The 12,403-nt window shown below is 38.8% G+C and overlaps 1 protein-coding gene across 8 annotated transcripts in view; it reads left to right on the top strand.

Moving 5' to 3' along the window:
* The window catches only part of EML5 (EMAP like 5), a 105,304-nt gene that overhangs the window by 75,716 nt on the left and 17,185 nt on the right, over window positions 1-12,403 (top strand). For 5 of the 8 annotated variants that reach the window (XM_077323435.1, XM_077323434.1, XM_077323432.1 and 2 more), the window contains 7 exons: window positions 2,019-2,097; window positions 3,666-3,795; window positions 3,944-4,042; window positions 6,204-6,224; window positions 7,831-8,004; window positions 9,098-9,306; window positions 10,896-11,053. In XM_077323435.1, coding sequence (XP_077179550.1) covers window positions 2,019-2,097; window positions 3,666-3,795; window positions 3,944-4,042; window positions 6,204-6,224; window positions 7,831-8,004; window positions 9,098-9,306; window positions 10,896-11,053 — 870 coding nt within the window. Of the gene's footprint in view, window positions 1-2,005; window positions 2,098-3,665; window positions 3,796-3,943; window positions 4,043-6,203; window positions 6,225-7,830; window positions 8,005-9,097; window positions 9,307-10,895; window positions 11,054-12,403 lie in introns of those variants that run through there. The other 3 variants (XM_077323436.1, XM_077323439.1, XR_013228557.1) reach the window with 3 other exon arrangements.

Below are 12,403 nucleotides of genomic sequence, written 5' to 3'. Positions count from 1 at the left end.
CTGCCTTAGGAGATGGTAAGCTCCCACTCATTGGCAGTCTTCAAGCAGCAGCTGGACAGATAAGTATCCCGCATGCTTTAGGCTGCTCCTGCATTGAGCAGGGGGTTGGACTAGATGGCCTGTATGGCTACTTCCAGCTCTATGATTCTGTGATTCTATATGTTATTGGCAGCTGAGAGAATAGTTATGTGAGAAAAGTCATGCAGATGCCCTGGCCTTGAATTGGTGAAATTCTCTGGAAGTTGAAATAAAACAGAGCTTGAAAGATGGAGCTGTTCCACAAGGTCTGTGGTTGAGACCTTAAATTCCACCCAGAATTCCCCCAAGCTAAAACCTAATGAGTAATCACACACATATGAAAAAGGCAATTTTAGTATTTAATTACTAAATTTATTTTAATTTAATAAATTTAAATTTATTATTAATTTAATGGTTTTTAAAACTTAATTTAAATTAATTCAAACTTCTGTTTTTATATTTTGGAATTTTATATATGTACCAGGCTGTAATGCGCACTTCATTATTTGTTGGGAATTTCCAACGTACTGTATTTCTTTACTACATTTCTGTGTTGCCTGGTTCATGTTGTTATGAGGGCTGCTGGGTGAAGAAGTAAAGGGAAAATATGTGAGTTCTTGTCACCCTAGAGACCCATGTATCCAGCTGAATTATAGTATTTGGTTTTACATGATGTTTGGATGAGTCTGAGTAGTGGAAACTTAAGAACTGAAGTAGTTCTCTAGCTGTCGTATCTTCAACATATGCAGGGTTCAGACGAGTACTCAGTATCTCTATCCCATCTCCATGCACTGCAAACCAAGACTGGTGTTACCATGTAAACCCCCCTCTTTTCACTTGAAGGCCACAATAACCCATCATCAGATGACCATCCCATTTCTTCTGCACCTGTGTACATTATCATCCATCTCAGTCATTTGAGGCTAAAGTTCTCTGCCATATGTCTGTGGTCCATCATCAACTTATCAAAATCTTTTCATTCTGTTTATTTGTAATAAAAAGTACCAGTAAAAGAATGACTGGAGAAATTTTAAACCATGCTTTGTTAGCTGTAAGTTTCAGCAGTGCTTTTCTGGAAGAAAAGTTTCATTTTTAAACTCTGGGTCCGTATCTGGCATTTATCTTTGTTTACTGACCAGTAGTATTCAGGAAGACCAGTAGTAAAAGGTAAATGAAAAAGAGATTAGGAAAGAGTGAACAGGAGAATTGGGAAACAGCCGTTAAGCCTTTCCAGGGAAACCTTTCGTAATCTAGTAATTATTGAGTTAGAAAGGAAAACAAAAGAGACCATTTCCGCACAGAGGGGTAAAATGCGGCTTCCTGCTTGTAAACACAGGATGGTAAATTTGCAACCCTCCTCACGGGGAGATTTTTTTCACCTTTGACAATGTAGGTTTGCGGTTGCACTGCTACATGGACTGCACCATTAAAAAAAATTACTTGGAGCAGGAAATGGAGAGGGGAGGGCAGGAGCAAGGGCTGTTGAGACAATTGTGCATTTCCCCCTACATATGATTTTGTCCCTGGTTGCTCATCAATGGGATGCACGATTTAGGGTGGTAAATCCAGTTTTGGCAATTCCCGAAATCGCAAGTAAAAAATGGCCAAATCTTGACCCGGCTACTGGACAGCCTCGATAAGCAGGTGACGCCATGTAAAGGGGGCTCTAATAGCTGCCAACATTTGAAGGCTGTCGAGGAACACATTCCTCATGCGGAAATGGTCAGAAAAATTGTTATGAAAAGCCGGATGTACTTAATTCCTTTATTTGTGAAATGGAATTAAATTAATATTTTTCATGTTGACAAAATTTAAACTGACGGTCAAAACAAAATACAAATAATTGAACAAACTTTTTGTTTTTAAAGTCGTCCATGTGATGCTGCATCAGACTATAGAAATGTAACAGTTTCTCTATCCAGTTGACAGTTCAGAAGATACTACTTTAGTACTGAATGGGTGACGGACAACCTTTTCTTATTCACAGTTCTTTGTTTCAGACCACCAGTTAGTAGGGCTTTACCTCAGCCTGAAAAACTTCAGACAAATAACGTTGGTAAAAAAAAGAGACCCATAGAGGTAAGGAAAACTGTTGTTCTTAAACACCTGGCATTAAACTTTAGCAAACAACATAGTGATACAATACTGTGTTTGAGAACTTCTTTAAACAGGTCACAGAAACACATTGGGTCACTAGGGAAACTAAGTGACAAGGTATTTTTATTTACATGATATTCTATCGTTCTTTCAAAATAATGCAGACTGAATCTTCCAACAACCCAGACAGGATGTCAGAATGAGTAGACAGTTAGGCATTGATTCTGCTACATGAAGAATTATTGGGAGCGGAGTCCCCGGTTCCCCCCAGGTCAAATGCATACATCTAGGCTTCTGGTCTGTTTGTAAGGCTAGAATTCCAAAGAAGACCTGTTTTGAGATCATTAGCATGTTTGAGGGACATTTGTCCACACAGAGGCTTGATCCAACAGAAAAACATACAGTCTTCAGTTTAAAGATAATTGAAAAAGGCAAGATTGAATTGGGGAGTCACCGCAAACCCATCATCTGTCCACTGTGCCATTTTGTCAACAATGTATAGACTTGAACGTGTTTGTCTGGTTACTGTGTTGTCTGTTTACAGTGCATTAATTTGAATAGTAAATCTTTTTGAAGAATAATAACATTGCACTAAAAGAATGTGGTTTTTTGATATCTGATGTGGGGGGAAGGCGATTGTAGGTCATTTTGAGACTCCTTCAGGCAGTGAAAAACGGTATAAAAATCAACTCTTCTTCTTCTACCACTGTATTACTGTAATTCTCGCAGGGTTTTTCTTGTTTGCAAATATCCCCCCAATATGTAAAAGGTACAGTAAGTTAGAGCAGTGGTCCCCAACCCTTTTCAGACTGGGGACTGGGGGGGCAGAGGGAGGACCAGGGAGGGAGAGGAAGGCATGGGCGCTGGCGCACCAGCACCTCCCCCCCGCTGTGGCCCAGTACCAAGGGCTCCATGGCCCGGTACTGGGCCATAGCCCGGGGGTTAAGGAACACGGAGCTAGAGGACTGTTTTGCTATCTTGTAGGCCTTTGTTTAAAATAAAGCAGTGCAATGCTATGCCAAGTTACACCCTTCTAAAAGTTTGTTGAATGCAGTGGAGCCAGCATGATGTAGTGGTTAATAGCAGCAGACTCTAATTTGTAGAACTGGATTTAATCCCCCTACTCCACATGCACCCAGCTGGGTAACCTTGGGATAATCACAGTTCTTTCAGTGCTCTCTCAGCCCCGCCTACCTCACAGGATGTCTGTTATGGGAGAGAAAGGAAAAGGGGTTTCTAACCCCCTTGGGGGGACACCTTTGAGTAGTGAAAAGCAGGGTATAGAAAACCAACTCTTCTTCTTTATCTAGCTCAGGGGTAGTCAAACTGCGGCCCTCTAGATGTCCATGAACTACTATTCCCAGGAGCCCCCTGCCAGCGAATGCTGGCAGGGGGCTCCTGGGAATGGTAGTCCATGGACATCTGGAGGGCCGCAGTTTGACTACCTCTGATCTAGCTCTTCTTAGGATTGCACTATTAGTAAAACAGTGAAATAACCCTTTCCCTCAAGGAAGCTTTAAAGTTCAGGTGATAGTTGATCTGTTTTTTAGGATCTAATGCTGGAGCTGGTGTTTGGATACCGAGGCAGAGACTGCAGGAACAATGTACACTATTTGAATGATGGTGCTGATATAATTTACCACACTGCATCTGTTGGGATCCTGTACAATGTGGCAACAGGTAGGACTCAGACACACACCTCTTAAAAATATGCCATCTGAATCATAATTGCCGTGCATTTGTATAACCCTTGTATTTTCTTTACTCTGCTTTCCATTCACTCCTGTGCCATTGCACTTCAAACAATGCACCCTTTTTTCCCCTTTAGGCTCTCAGTCCTTTTACCAGGAACATACAGATGATATTTTGTGCCTCACTATAAATCAGCATCCCAAGTTTATCAACCTTGTGGCTACTGGCCAAGTAGGTATGTTTGTATTTTATTTAAAAAGCAAATATATTATATATATATTTATAAAAAGCACAAACAGTCATGTGAATTCATGGATATAAGAACACATTTGCTTATGCTGCTTCTGTTTATATAAATGTTACTCAGTTACCAGTGCCATTTACATTTTTTTTCTTGAAGGATCATTGGAACGGATTTTTAAAATTATAGATGTTTTCAGAAATCCAATGCTATTATTTTCTGCATAGCATTTATCAAAATAATTTTTATACACTGAGCCCCATTTAAACATATTTTTCCTTTTAGAAGGTTCTTTTTGCTGAAAATATTGTAAACAATAGCACAAAATATATCCAGCGTTGTCCTGTGCTGCTCAAATGAGAGAAAAGCCCATTGGTATACAGAAAGGCCTCGTTGCAGGGATCCCTAGGAATTCAAATAATTTTTGTGCAGATTACAGACAAGTGCGTTGCACCTACACATATGCACAGACTCATACACATATTCTGAGAGAGGGACAGAGAGGTTATGCCTTCCGATAGAAGACAAGACACACAACAAAGCCATTCCAGTGTAAGCTGTCTCACCCCAGGGTCATCTTATTTTTCCACCAAGTGATAAGGTGAAATAAAACATAGAATCATAGAATCATAGAGTTAGAAGGGGCCATACAGGCCATCTAGTCCAACCCCCTGCTCAACGCAGGATTATAAAATGGTTGCCCGCAGGGCCGGATTTTCCTATAGGCTAACTAGGCTTCAGCCTAGAGCCTCAAGAAAGATCAAGAGGGGCCTATATTCCACATTTTTTATAAAGGTTAGTACCAATCACAACATGTTTCATTTAACATATTGATATATATCACGGTAATGATGTATTTTATTATTTTATTATCTCTCATGTAAATTACAAAGTTAAAAATGGGAGATGAAAGGGCCACATAAGTGGAATAGCCTAGGGCCTCTTTTCATGTAAATCCGGCCCTGGTTGCCCATATCCACTACGAACCTTGAACATTCTCTTACGTGGGACATAATAAGAAGGAAAAGTTGTGAAACCTTTTTTAGGTAAAGGATACTAATATATATAACAAAATAAAAGTATGATTGTTGAATTAATTTACACTAATGAGAAATAATCCAGCAGAACAAATCTCACAAAGTAAGTAACTGCAACTTCAGAAGAGTCGATAATGAAAGATTCTCTGTGCATTTAACACTATAAATTAGCAATAAAGTTGGTAAGCTACGTTTCATTCTCAAGGGTTTCCACAGTGGCATACAATTATAAGCAACCTTGTATTAAAAGAACTCCTATAAATCCAGATTAATATGGCAGCTGTTACTTTTCTACTGTCCAGCAGCCTTCCCAATTTTGTAGTATCATTTCGTATTGAATTCATCCATTAATAAGAGCGCTAACATTTAATTACTCTCATTGACTAAATTCTGTAGAGCCAAAAGCAACTGCAGTCTTTGGATTAGAAAACAATAGAGTAATTTATTAGTAGGCCAAATCCATTCTAGAATTCTAACCATTTAGGTAAAGTTCCTGTTTTGGAATGCCCTAATGTATACAAATATTAAAAATCTGCCTTTGATTTAAATAGCAAGGTTTAAGGGTGTCCCTTGATCCAGAAATCTATTTCAGGTATAACAATGGCAATTATGCAGAGGGAAATTCCATGTATCTAACACAATAGTTCTCCCATTCAGTGGAAGGCAATAATCAAATGAATGGAAACAGCACGATCTGAGCAGGGAATACTCTGTCAGCTGGCAGTTATTGCCGCTGTTGTTACTGGAACTGAAGTGCCTCTGGATAAATGGTACCCAGTAGCTGGGTTTATTGTACCGCTGTCAATTATTAGAAGCAGTATTTAGCCAACTTGAGACAGGCAACTTTCCTCTGCATGGCATTTGGAATTCCATGTAAAGAATGCCATGTTTGTGCAACCATTAACCAGCATATTTTGTATATCCTGTTCTTGGGAGCAACACTGAAGTAACTGACTACATATAGAGCAGAAATGATCTTAAGTTTAGGGATAGCTGCTGACTAATTGCTAGTGCAAGACAACAGTTCTGCTATCAAAACCTGTACTATATGGCACAAATACTTTAGTCCTTTTCTTCATTCTGGTTGTAATTATTTTTCTGCTGCTTTTCCATTACAGGAGACTCAGCAGATATGTCAGGTAAGGGAAACTAAATTTTAACATCTTCAGGTATAACTAGGTTATTTTAGAAGTTATCTACATTGTTGTAGAGAGGTAACTGGATTTATTTCCCTAATATTAGAACCCAGCAGCATTAATTCACTAGCACTAAACATAATCAAAATACAGGTATACAAGATTTCCCTTTATTGAAGTCAGATCATAAATATATATTAATTTTATTTCAGCATTTCTCCCCTTTGTTTTGACAAGTGATAAACCGTAACATATATATTTCTGTGTATACAGTCTTCAGTTTTGAAAATTACTGGGGCTGACACCAAATGTTTATTTTATAAATTATTTTTGTTTCAATTTTAGTTGTTTACTGAAACGGCCTGGGTGACTGGGTTGGTTTAAAAATCATCTTTCATGTTTACTGTATTGCTGTCATGCAATTTTCACCAGTCATCCAAGATAATTAGTAACGGCATCCAATAAGTGTTGTGGAATATCATTTTATTTCTTTTGAGAGTCATGGTCTTAGCAATAATTTGTCTTCCCAGAGTTATGATCCTGTACATTTAGTGCCATCTTGCATGAATAGATGTCCTCCTGTGTAAGGCAGTCATTGTAGTTATCTATCCATAGAAAGAACAATATGTATGCTTGCATACATAGAGTAGTTGTTGTTTCTTCATGTTACTTATCCATGTGATTCATATGGCTATGACTTTGTATGTTACTGACCCAGTAGGCAGCCCTTGTAAGACAGAAATTGTGACGTTCAAAATGTTTCAGGGAAGTATCTATCGCTCATGATGTGTTTTTCTCCTGGGGCATTCTAGAAATGTCTGAAAAAGGCTAGCCTTGAGGAGTCATTCGGTCATGGTGGTCTTTTTATTTTTTTAAACCATGGCCACAATCCACACAATGTATGGATGTGCCTGTGCTATATATAGCTATAGACAGAGGTATTACTACAATTTACTGCATAGATTACTTGCTGTGTAAGCAAATGAATAATGAATGGAGCTTCTACCAGGATAGAATATTCAAGACCACGACCTTAGATTATGTTAAATAAATCCAGGATACAATCAATGCATTGTATTTCATAAATGGTACTGTTTAGGAAGACCCCATCTGGAAGATGTTGAAGAGTTTGTAAAAAATGAAATTAAAGTCTAATCTCACCAACTCAATTTTTGGAAACTGGCTTGGACTACTAAAAGCATTCCTGTCATGTATTGCCTGTTCACTTGTTATTAAAGCATGTGTGTGAGGAGGAGTATTGTATGCATAAGGATAAATTTAACAACCAAATATTTATCACTGTGTTCCAGATCTATGAGAAATAGGAGTGACAGAAGTGTTCATAGGTGGATTTTTCATAGAAAGTGGTAATACTTATCAGACAAATAAATAGTTTTATTTATGGAATGAAATGGAATAATGGCTTCCATTGGTGATATTGCCTTTAGACGGCAAAAAATTAAATTTTGATGTTTAATTACTTAGGATGCTTACGGCTGATCCTGCGTGGAGCAGGAGGTTGGACTAGATGGCCTGTATGACCCCTTCCAACTCTATGATTCTGCTTTCACTAATAAAATGAATTATTGATGCTCTTATATTTATTCAGCTACTGCACCTTGTATTCATGTGTGGGATGCAATGAATAAGCAGACACTGTCTGTACTGCGATGCTACCATTCAAAAGGAATCTGTTCAGTCAGTTTTAGTGCCACTGGCAAGCTTCTTCTATCTGTGGGGTTGGATCCCGAACATACAATTACCATTTGGAAGTGGCAGGAAGGTAGGAAAATATTTTGTTTGTATTAAGCACAAGTATTCTTTGTGAATCATTGACATATTTCCCAAGAATAGCAAAATAAAGGATTAATTATAAGTACACAGATTAGGCAAGCCATCAGCATCTGCTTTATGGGGATAATAATGCTGAACTACTTTATAGCACTCTTGTAACATTTGCAGCATCACAATGCCTTTGAATTCTCTAAAGCAGTATATAAATGCAAAATATTAATAGCAGAGGTTTTAAGCAGTTAAAAGGAATGCTTAAATGGAAGGAAATTTTAAGCAGTGATATCAAAACAACAACTTTCCAAACTTATGAAATGCCAGAAGATTATATTAAGAACAATTATTTGATGCTACCTATTAGTAGGATTATATAAATGTAACTCTACCTATTGTGCGGCCTGTACATTTCTAGTTGGTACAATAGAATTTTACTTAAACTAAAAAATATTGGGCTCAGTATTGTGTGGTTTATGGGTCTGAGTGAAAAAGACATTTTCAAGGTAATTTCGCATAGACGAGGATATCGAAATGCAAATTTTATCTTCCGTCCCATGTAATACCTGTTCCCCCCAATTCTGGGGCATTTCATCCAACTATAAACTCCTACCTGCTTATCCATATGAGTTGGATTCTCATTTGGCTAGGGGGGCCTTCCTTCTTTCCAGAATCAACTCCTTTCCCTCAGGGATGTTGTGGGGAAGAGTCCATCAGATTCCCGCCTTCAAAAGATTCTGTCTGCATGGTTGTAAAGTCCCAGACACTCTAACACATATTGTTTTGAAGTGTCCAGTCTTCTGTCCCCAACGAGCTTCTATCCAGTCATATTGGATGGATTTAAATTCCAAAATCAATTCCAAATCATCATCAAATTAATGCTTTCAGAAAAGGATCCCATTAAACTTGCCAGGGTAGCCGATACCCTTGGAAGCACGTTCCAAATAAATAATTTAAGTTTGTTAGTGTGGGAACGTAGTCTTGTCTAATCCATTTTGTTTCCTTAGATTGTGATTGTGTATGCCAATAAAGGTTTTCTGAGTCTGAGTCTATAAATCTAACTTTACACACTATTTTTTTCTTTCCACTAGGTGCCAAAATTGCCAGTAGAACTGGTCATAACCAGCGCATTTTCGTAGCAGAATTCAGGCCTGACTCAGATACACAATTTGTTTCAGTAGGAATAAAACATGTGAGGTTCTGGACTCTTGCTGGAAGAGCACTTCTTAGTAAAAAAGGACAGACAAGTTCAATAGAAGATGCACGGATGCAGACCATGCTCTCTGTTGCATTTGGAGCAGTACGTAACTCTTAGCGGATTATTTTAAAAATGCAGAGATTTAATAAAACTCTTCTTTCATGTTTTCATTTTACATCGTTTTTTCTGTTGTAGCAAAGCATCATTTACTCCATGATTGAAGGCTGCCGAAAAGAAATATATAAAGCCAGACACTTTGGATATATAGAAAAATAATTTGTCTATATTTCACTAATTAAACCTTTGAGGGAACACTGAGATGTTCTAGTGGTGCTTCAAACTTGATTGAGGCTAGTTATGTAGAGCTTAGTAAAATGAGATCCTTTGGCCCCTTAGTGGTTATTTTCCAGATTAAGTCTGGAAAATGTACAAATGCAGTATTGTATTTATCAATGCATTAATTATCATTTGTACCCATCAACTATTGAGGACTTTAGAACCACAAAGAATCATTTTTCTGAAGTATCTCCAATCACGTGATATAAGAGTCATAACATCCACAAGTTTGGGCTAGCGTGGGCATGGAGTGACTGCACAGTGGCTTCATGAGTGGTCATCTCGTCCACAGAGAAGTTCTATTCATTCAGGAGGCAGAAGCAGGGGTAGCAGGGGGTTCTTCTTTGGGATGGCTCCCTTTCCTCTTGTGATGTCCTTACCACGTTTGCTTGGCAATGTAAGGGTTATAAAGCCAAAGAGGAAATACGAGGCTACTATCTTTATAAAAAGAAGTAAACCACAGAGTGGTACATAGGGAGAATGTATGGTGCAAATACTCGTATTTGGACAAAATAATTTCCTCATTAATAACTATTGAGTAAAATCAGTGTGAAAACGGTAATACCATTCACTGAAACTTGTAGATAACATTTTAAAATTCAGTTACAGAATGGAATACATGAGGGGGTAACATTATGCAATACATAACTGTATAATAATATTAAAATTGAATGCTTTTCTGAGAACAAAAAACTCAGTCTTCTGATCCAAATATTTGTTAGTCATTTATACTTGCCCAAATATTAGGCTGACTATATGTACCCTTTTTAAGGGGTCAGGACAGCCCCCCCTTTTTTTTTTTACATTTCTCGGCCATCCCCTTTTTTTAAATAAAAATGTTGATTTTTGTTCCCTTTTTAATAAAAGGTATATACTTGCTGTAGCATTAGTTTAGTTTTGCCCTCTAGATTAGGTATTGAGACAATGAGGGCTATGTTAGTTGTAAGACAAAATTGTGTCATGGAGTGTGAGAAGTTTTATGATAAGGTGTTGAAAGATTGAAATTTGCTGCATAAGACTACTTCATCATCGAAATATTAATGGCATAATCAGGGTGAAAAACAATCCCCCTCTACTATGTCTGCCTAAATTTTCCTATGGGTTCTATCACTGAAGAATAATCATAAGCTCAATTATGTTTATAAAATTGTATCCTCTTACTTTTATGAGTACAGCATATAAATGTCTACAATTGAAATTGCCTCCGTATGCAAACCCTAATACACAAAAGTCTGCTAACCTTTCAATGGAGATCCAAATGTGAACTTTTTATACTCTCAGCATTGCAAAGTATGTCTATTTATTCCTTTTCAAAATCATATAGTGAACATGTTCTCTCTCCCTTCCCCTTTCAGAATAACTTGACATTTACAGGTACCATCAGTGGAGATGTGTTGGTCTGGAAAGAACATATATTGAATAGAATTGTGGCCAAAGCTCATAATGGGCCTGTGTTTTCAATGTACACAACACTGCGAGATGGCTTAATTGTCACAGGAGGCAAGGAAAGGCCGTGAGTTCTGACTGTTAAAATATTATTATAGTAAATTATGTTAAAGTATTTCCACTTTCAGATATTTACAGCTACTTTTTATGTATGTATATTGGTAGCCAAACTGTGATTATGGGAGCTACGGGATCGAAGCTCTAGTTATAGTCAGGGAAATTCTGTACCTAGCTCTGTAGTATCAGTAAATTATTTTTCTCCCTTCTACAAGTGCCAACTTCTCTGACTCAAGAGGCAGGAGGGAAATTTCATCTTTTTCCCCTCTCAGGGCAGCCTCTGGACTCATATGGCTATTATTGGAAAGGGTTTCTGCAGGGAAGAGAACGCAGCACCCTCTGCTGATAGTCAGTGGTCCCCAACCAGAGATGGGGGGGGAGAGGGAGGCCCAGGGACTGGGGGGGGGAGAGGGAGGCCTAGGGACTGGGGGGGAGAGGGAGAGTGGCGTTCGCTGCGTGGCACTTGCTACGCAACGCTCACCAGCAGGCACAAATGCGCAGGCGTGGAGCTGCCACGCCTGTGCCCACGCCTCCCCCCCACAGCGTGGAGCTCGCCAGCAGGCACAAACATGTAGGCACAGAGCAGCTGTTTGTGCCCGCTGGCAAGTGTCGTGCGACATGCGGCAAGCGCTGCTCTCCCTCTCCCCCCCCCCCCGTCCCCGGGCCTCCCTTTCCCCTAGGCTTGAGCAATTCGGCCGTTGAAGCAGCTGATCACTCCCGGCGCCATGAGCGCCGCGCCGTGGGGGGGGAGGTGCACCAGCACCCGCGCTTCCTTCCCCCCGCCGTGGCCCGGTACCGAGTGCTCCATGGCAAGGTACCGGCTCAGGGATTGGGGAATACTGGTTTATGAGATTCAGTCCTGTGTTCTTAAAGGAGCTGGATTATACCCAAATTTAGGATAATCCAGATATCTAAAGTCAAGGAGAGGAAAAATGAACAATCCTGTTCTCAGTGGCTTATATACTAGTCTTCTGTGGTATGACAAGAAATAGTTAAAATTATGAAATAGCCACAAATTAGGACAACACCTTTAACAAATGAATAATGTGAAAATTTATTTATTTATTTATTTATTAGATTTATATACCGCCCTTCCCGAAGGCTCAGGGCGGTTTACATTAAACTAATCAACAATACATGAAACAGTCTTCGTTAAAAACATACAGTAATTAATAACAGTATAACAGTATAACAATATAATAAATAGTATAACGATGCAACATTGCATGTAATGTAACACTCCCCATAGTGTTTTTCATTGAGCAAAATTCCATGGACAATATATTGTGTGGCGCAAAACCTGGGCTCTGCAGGGTATTTTCAAACAGCATTTTTGAGTTCATTTGTGGAGCTTAATTGT

Source organism: Paroedura picta, chromosome 2, assembly GCF_049243985.1.
Source record: "Paroedura picta isolate Pp20150507F chromosome 2, Ppicta_v3.0, whole genome shotgun sequence".
Taxonomy (NCBI): domain Eukaryota; kingdom Metazoa; phylum Chordata; class Lepidosauria; order Squamata; family Gekkonidae; genus Paroedura; species Paroedura picta.
The sequence above is the reverse complement of the archived record's forward strand: the minus strand, read 5'-3'. Positions and strand labels throughout refer to the sequence as shown.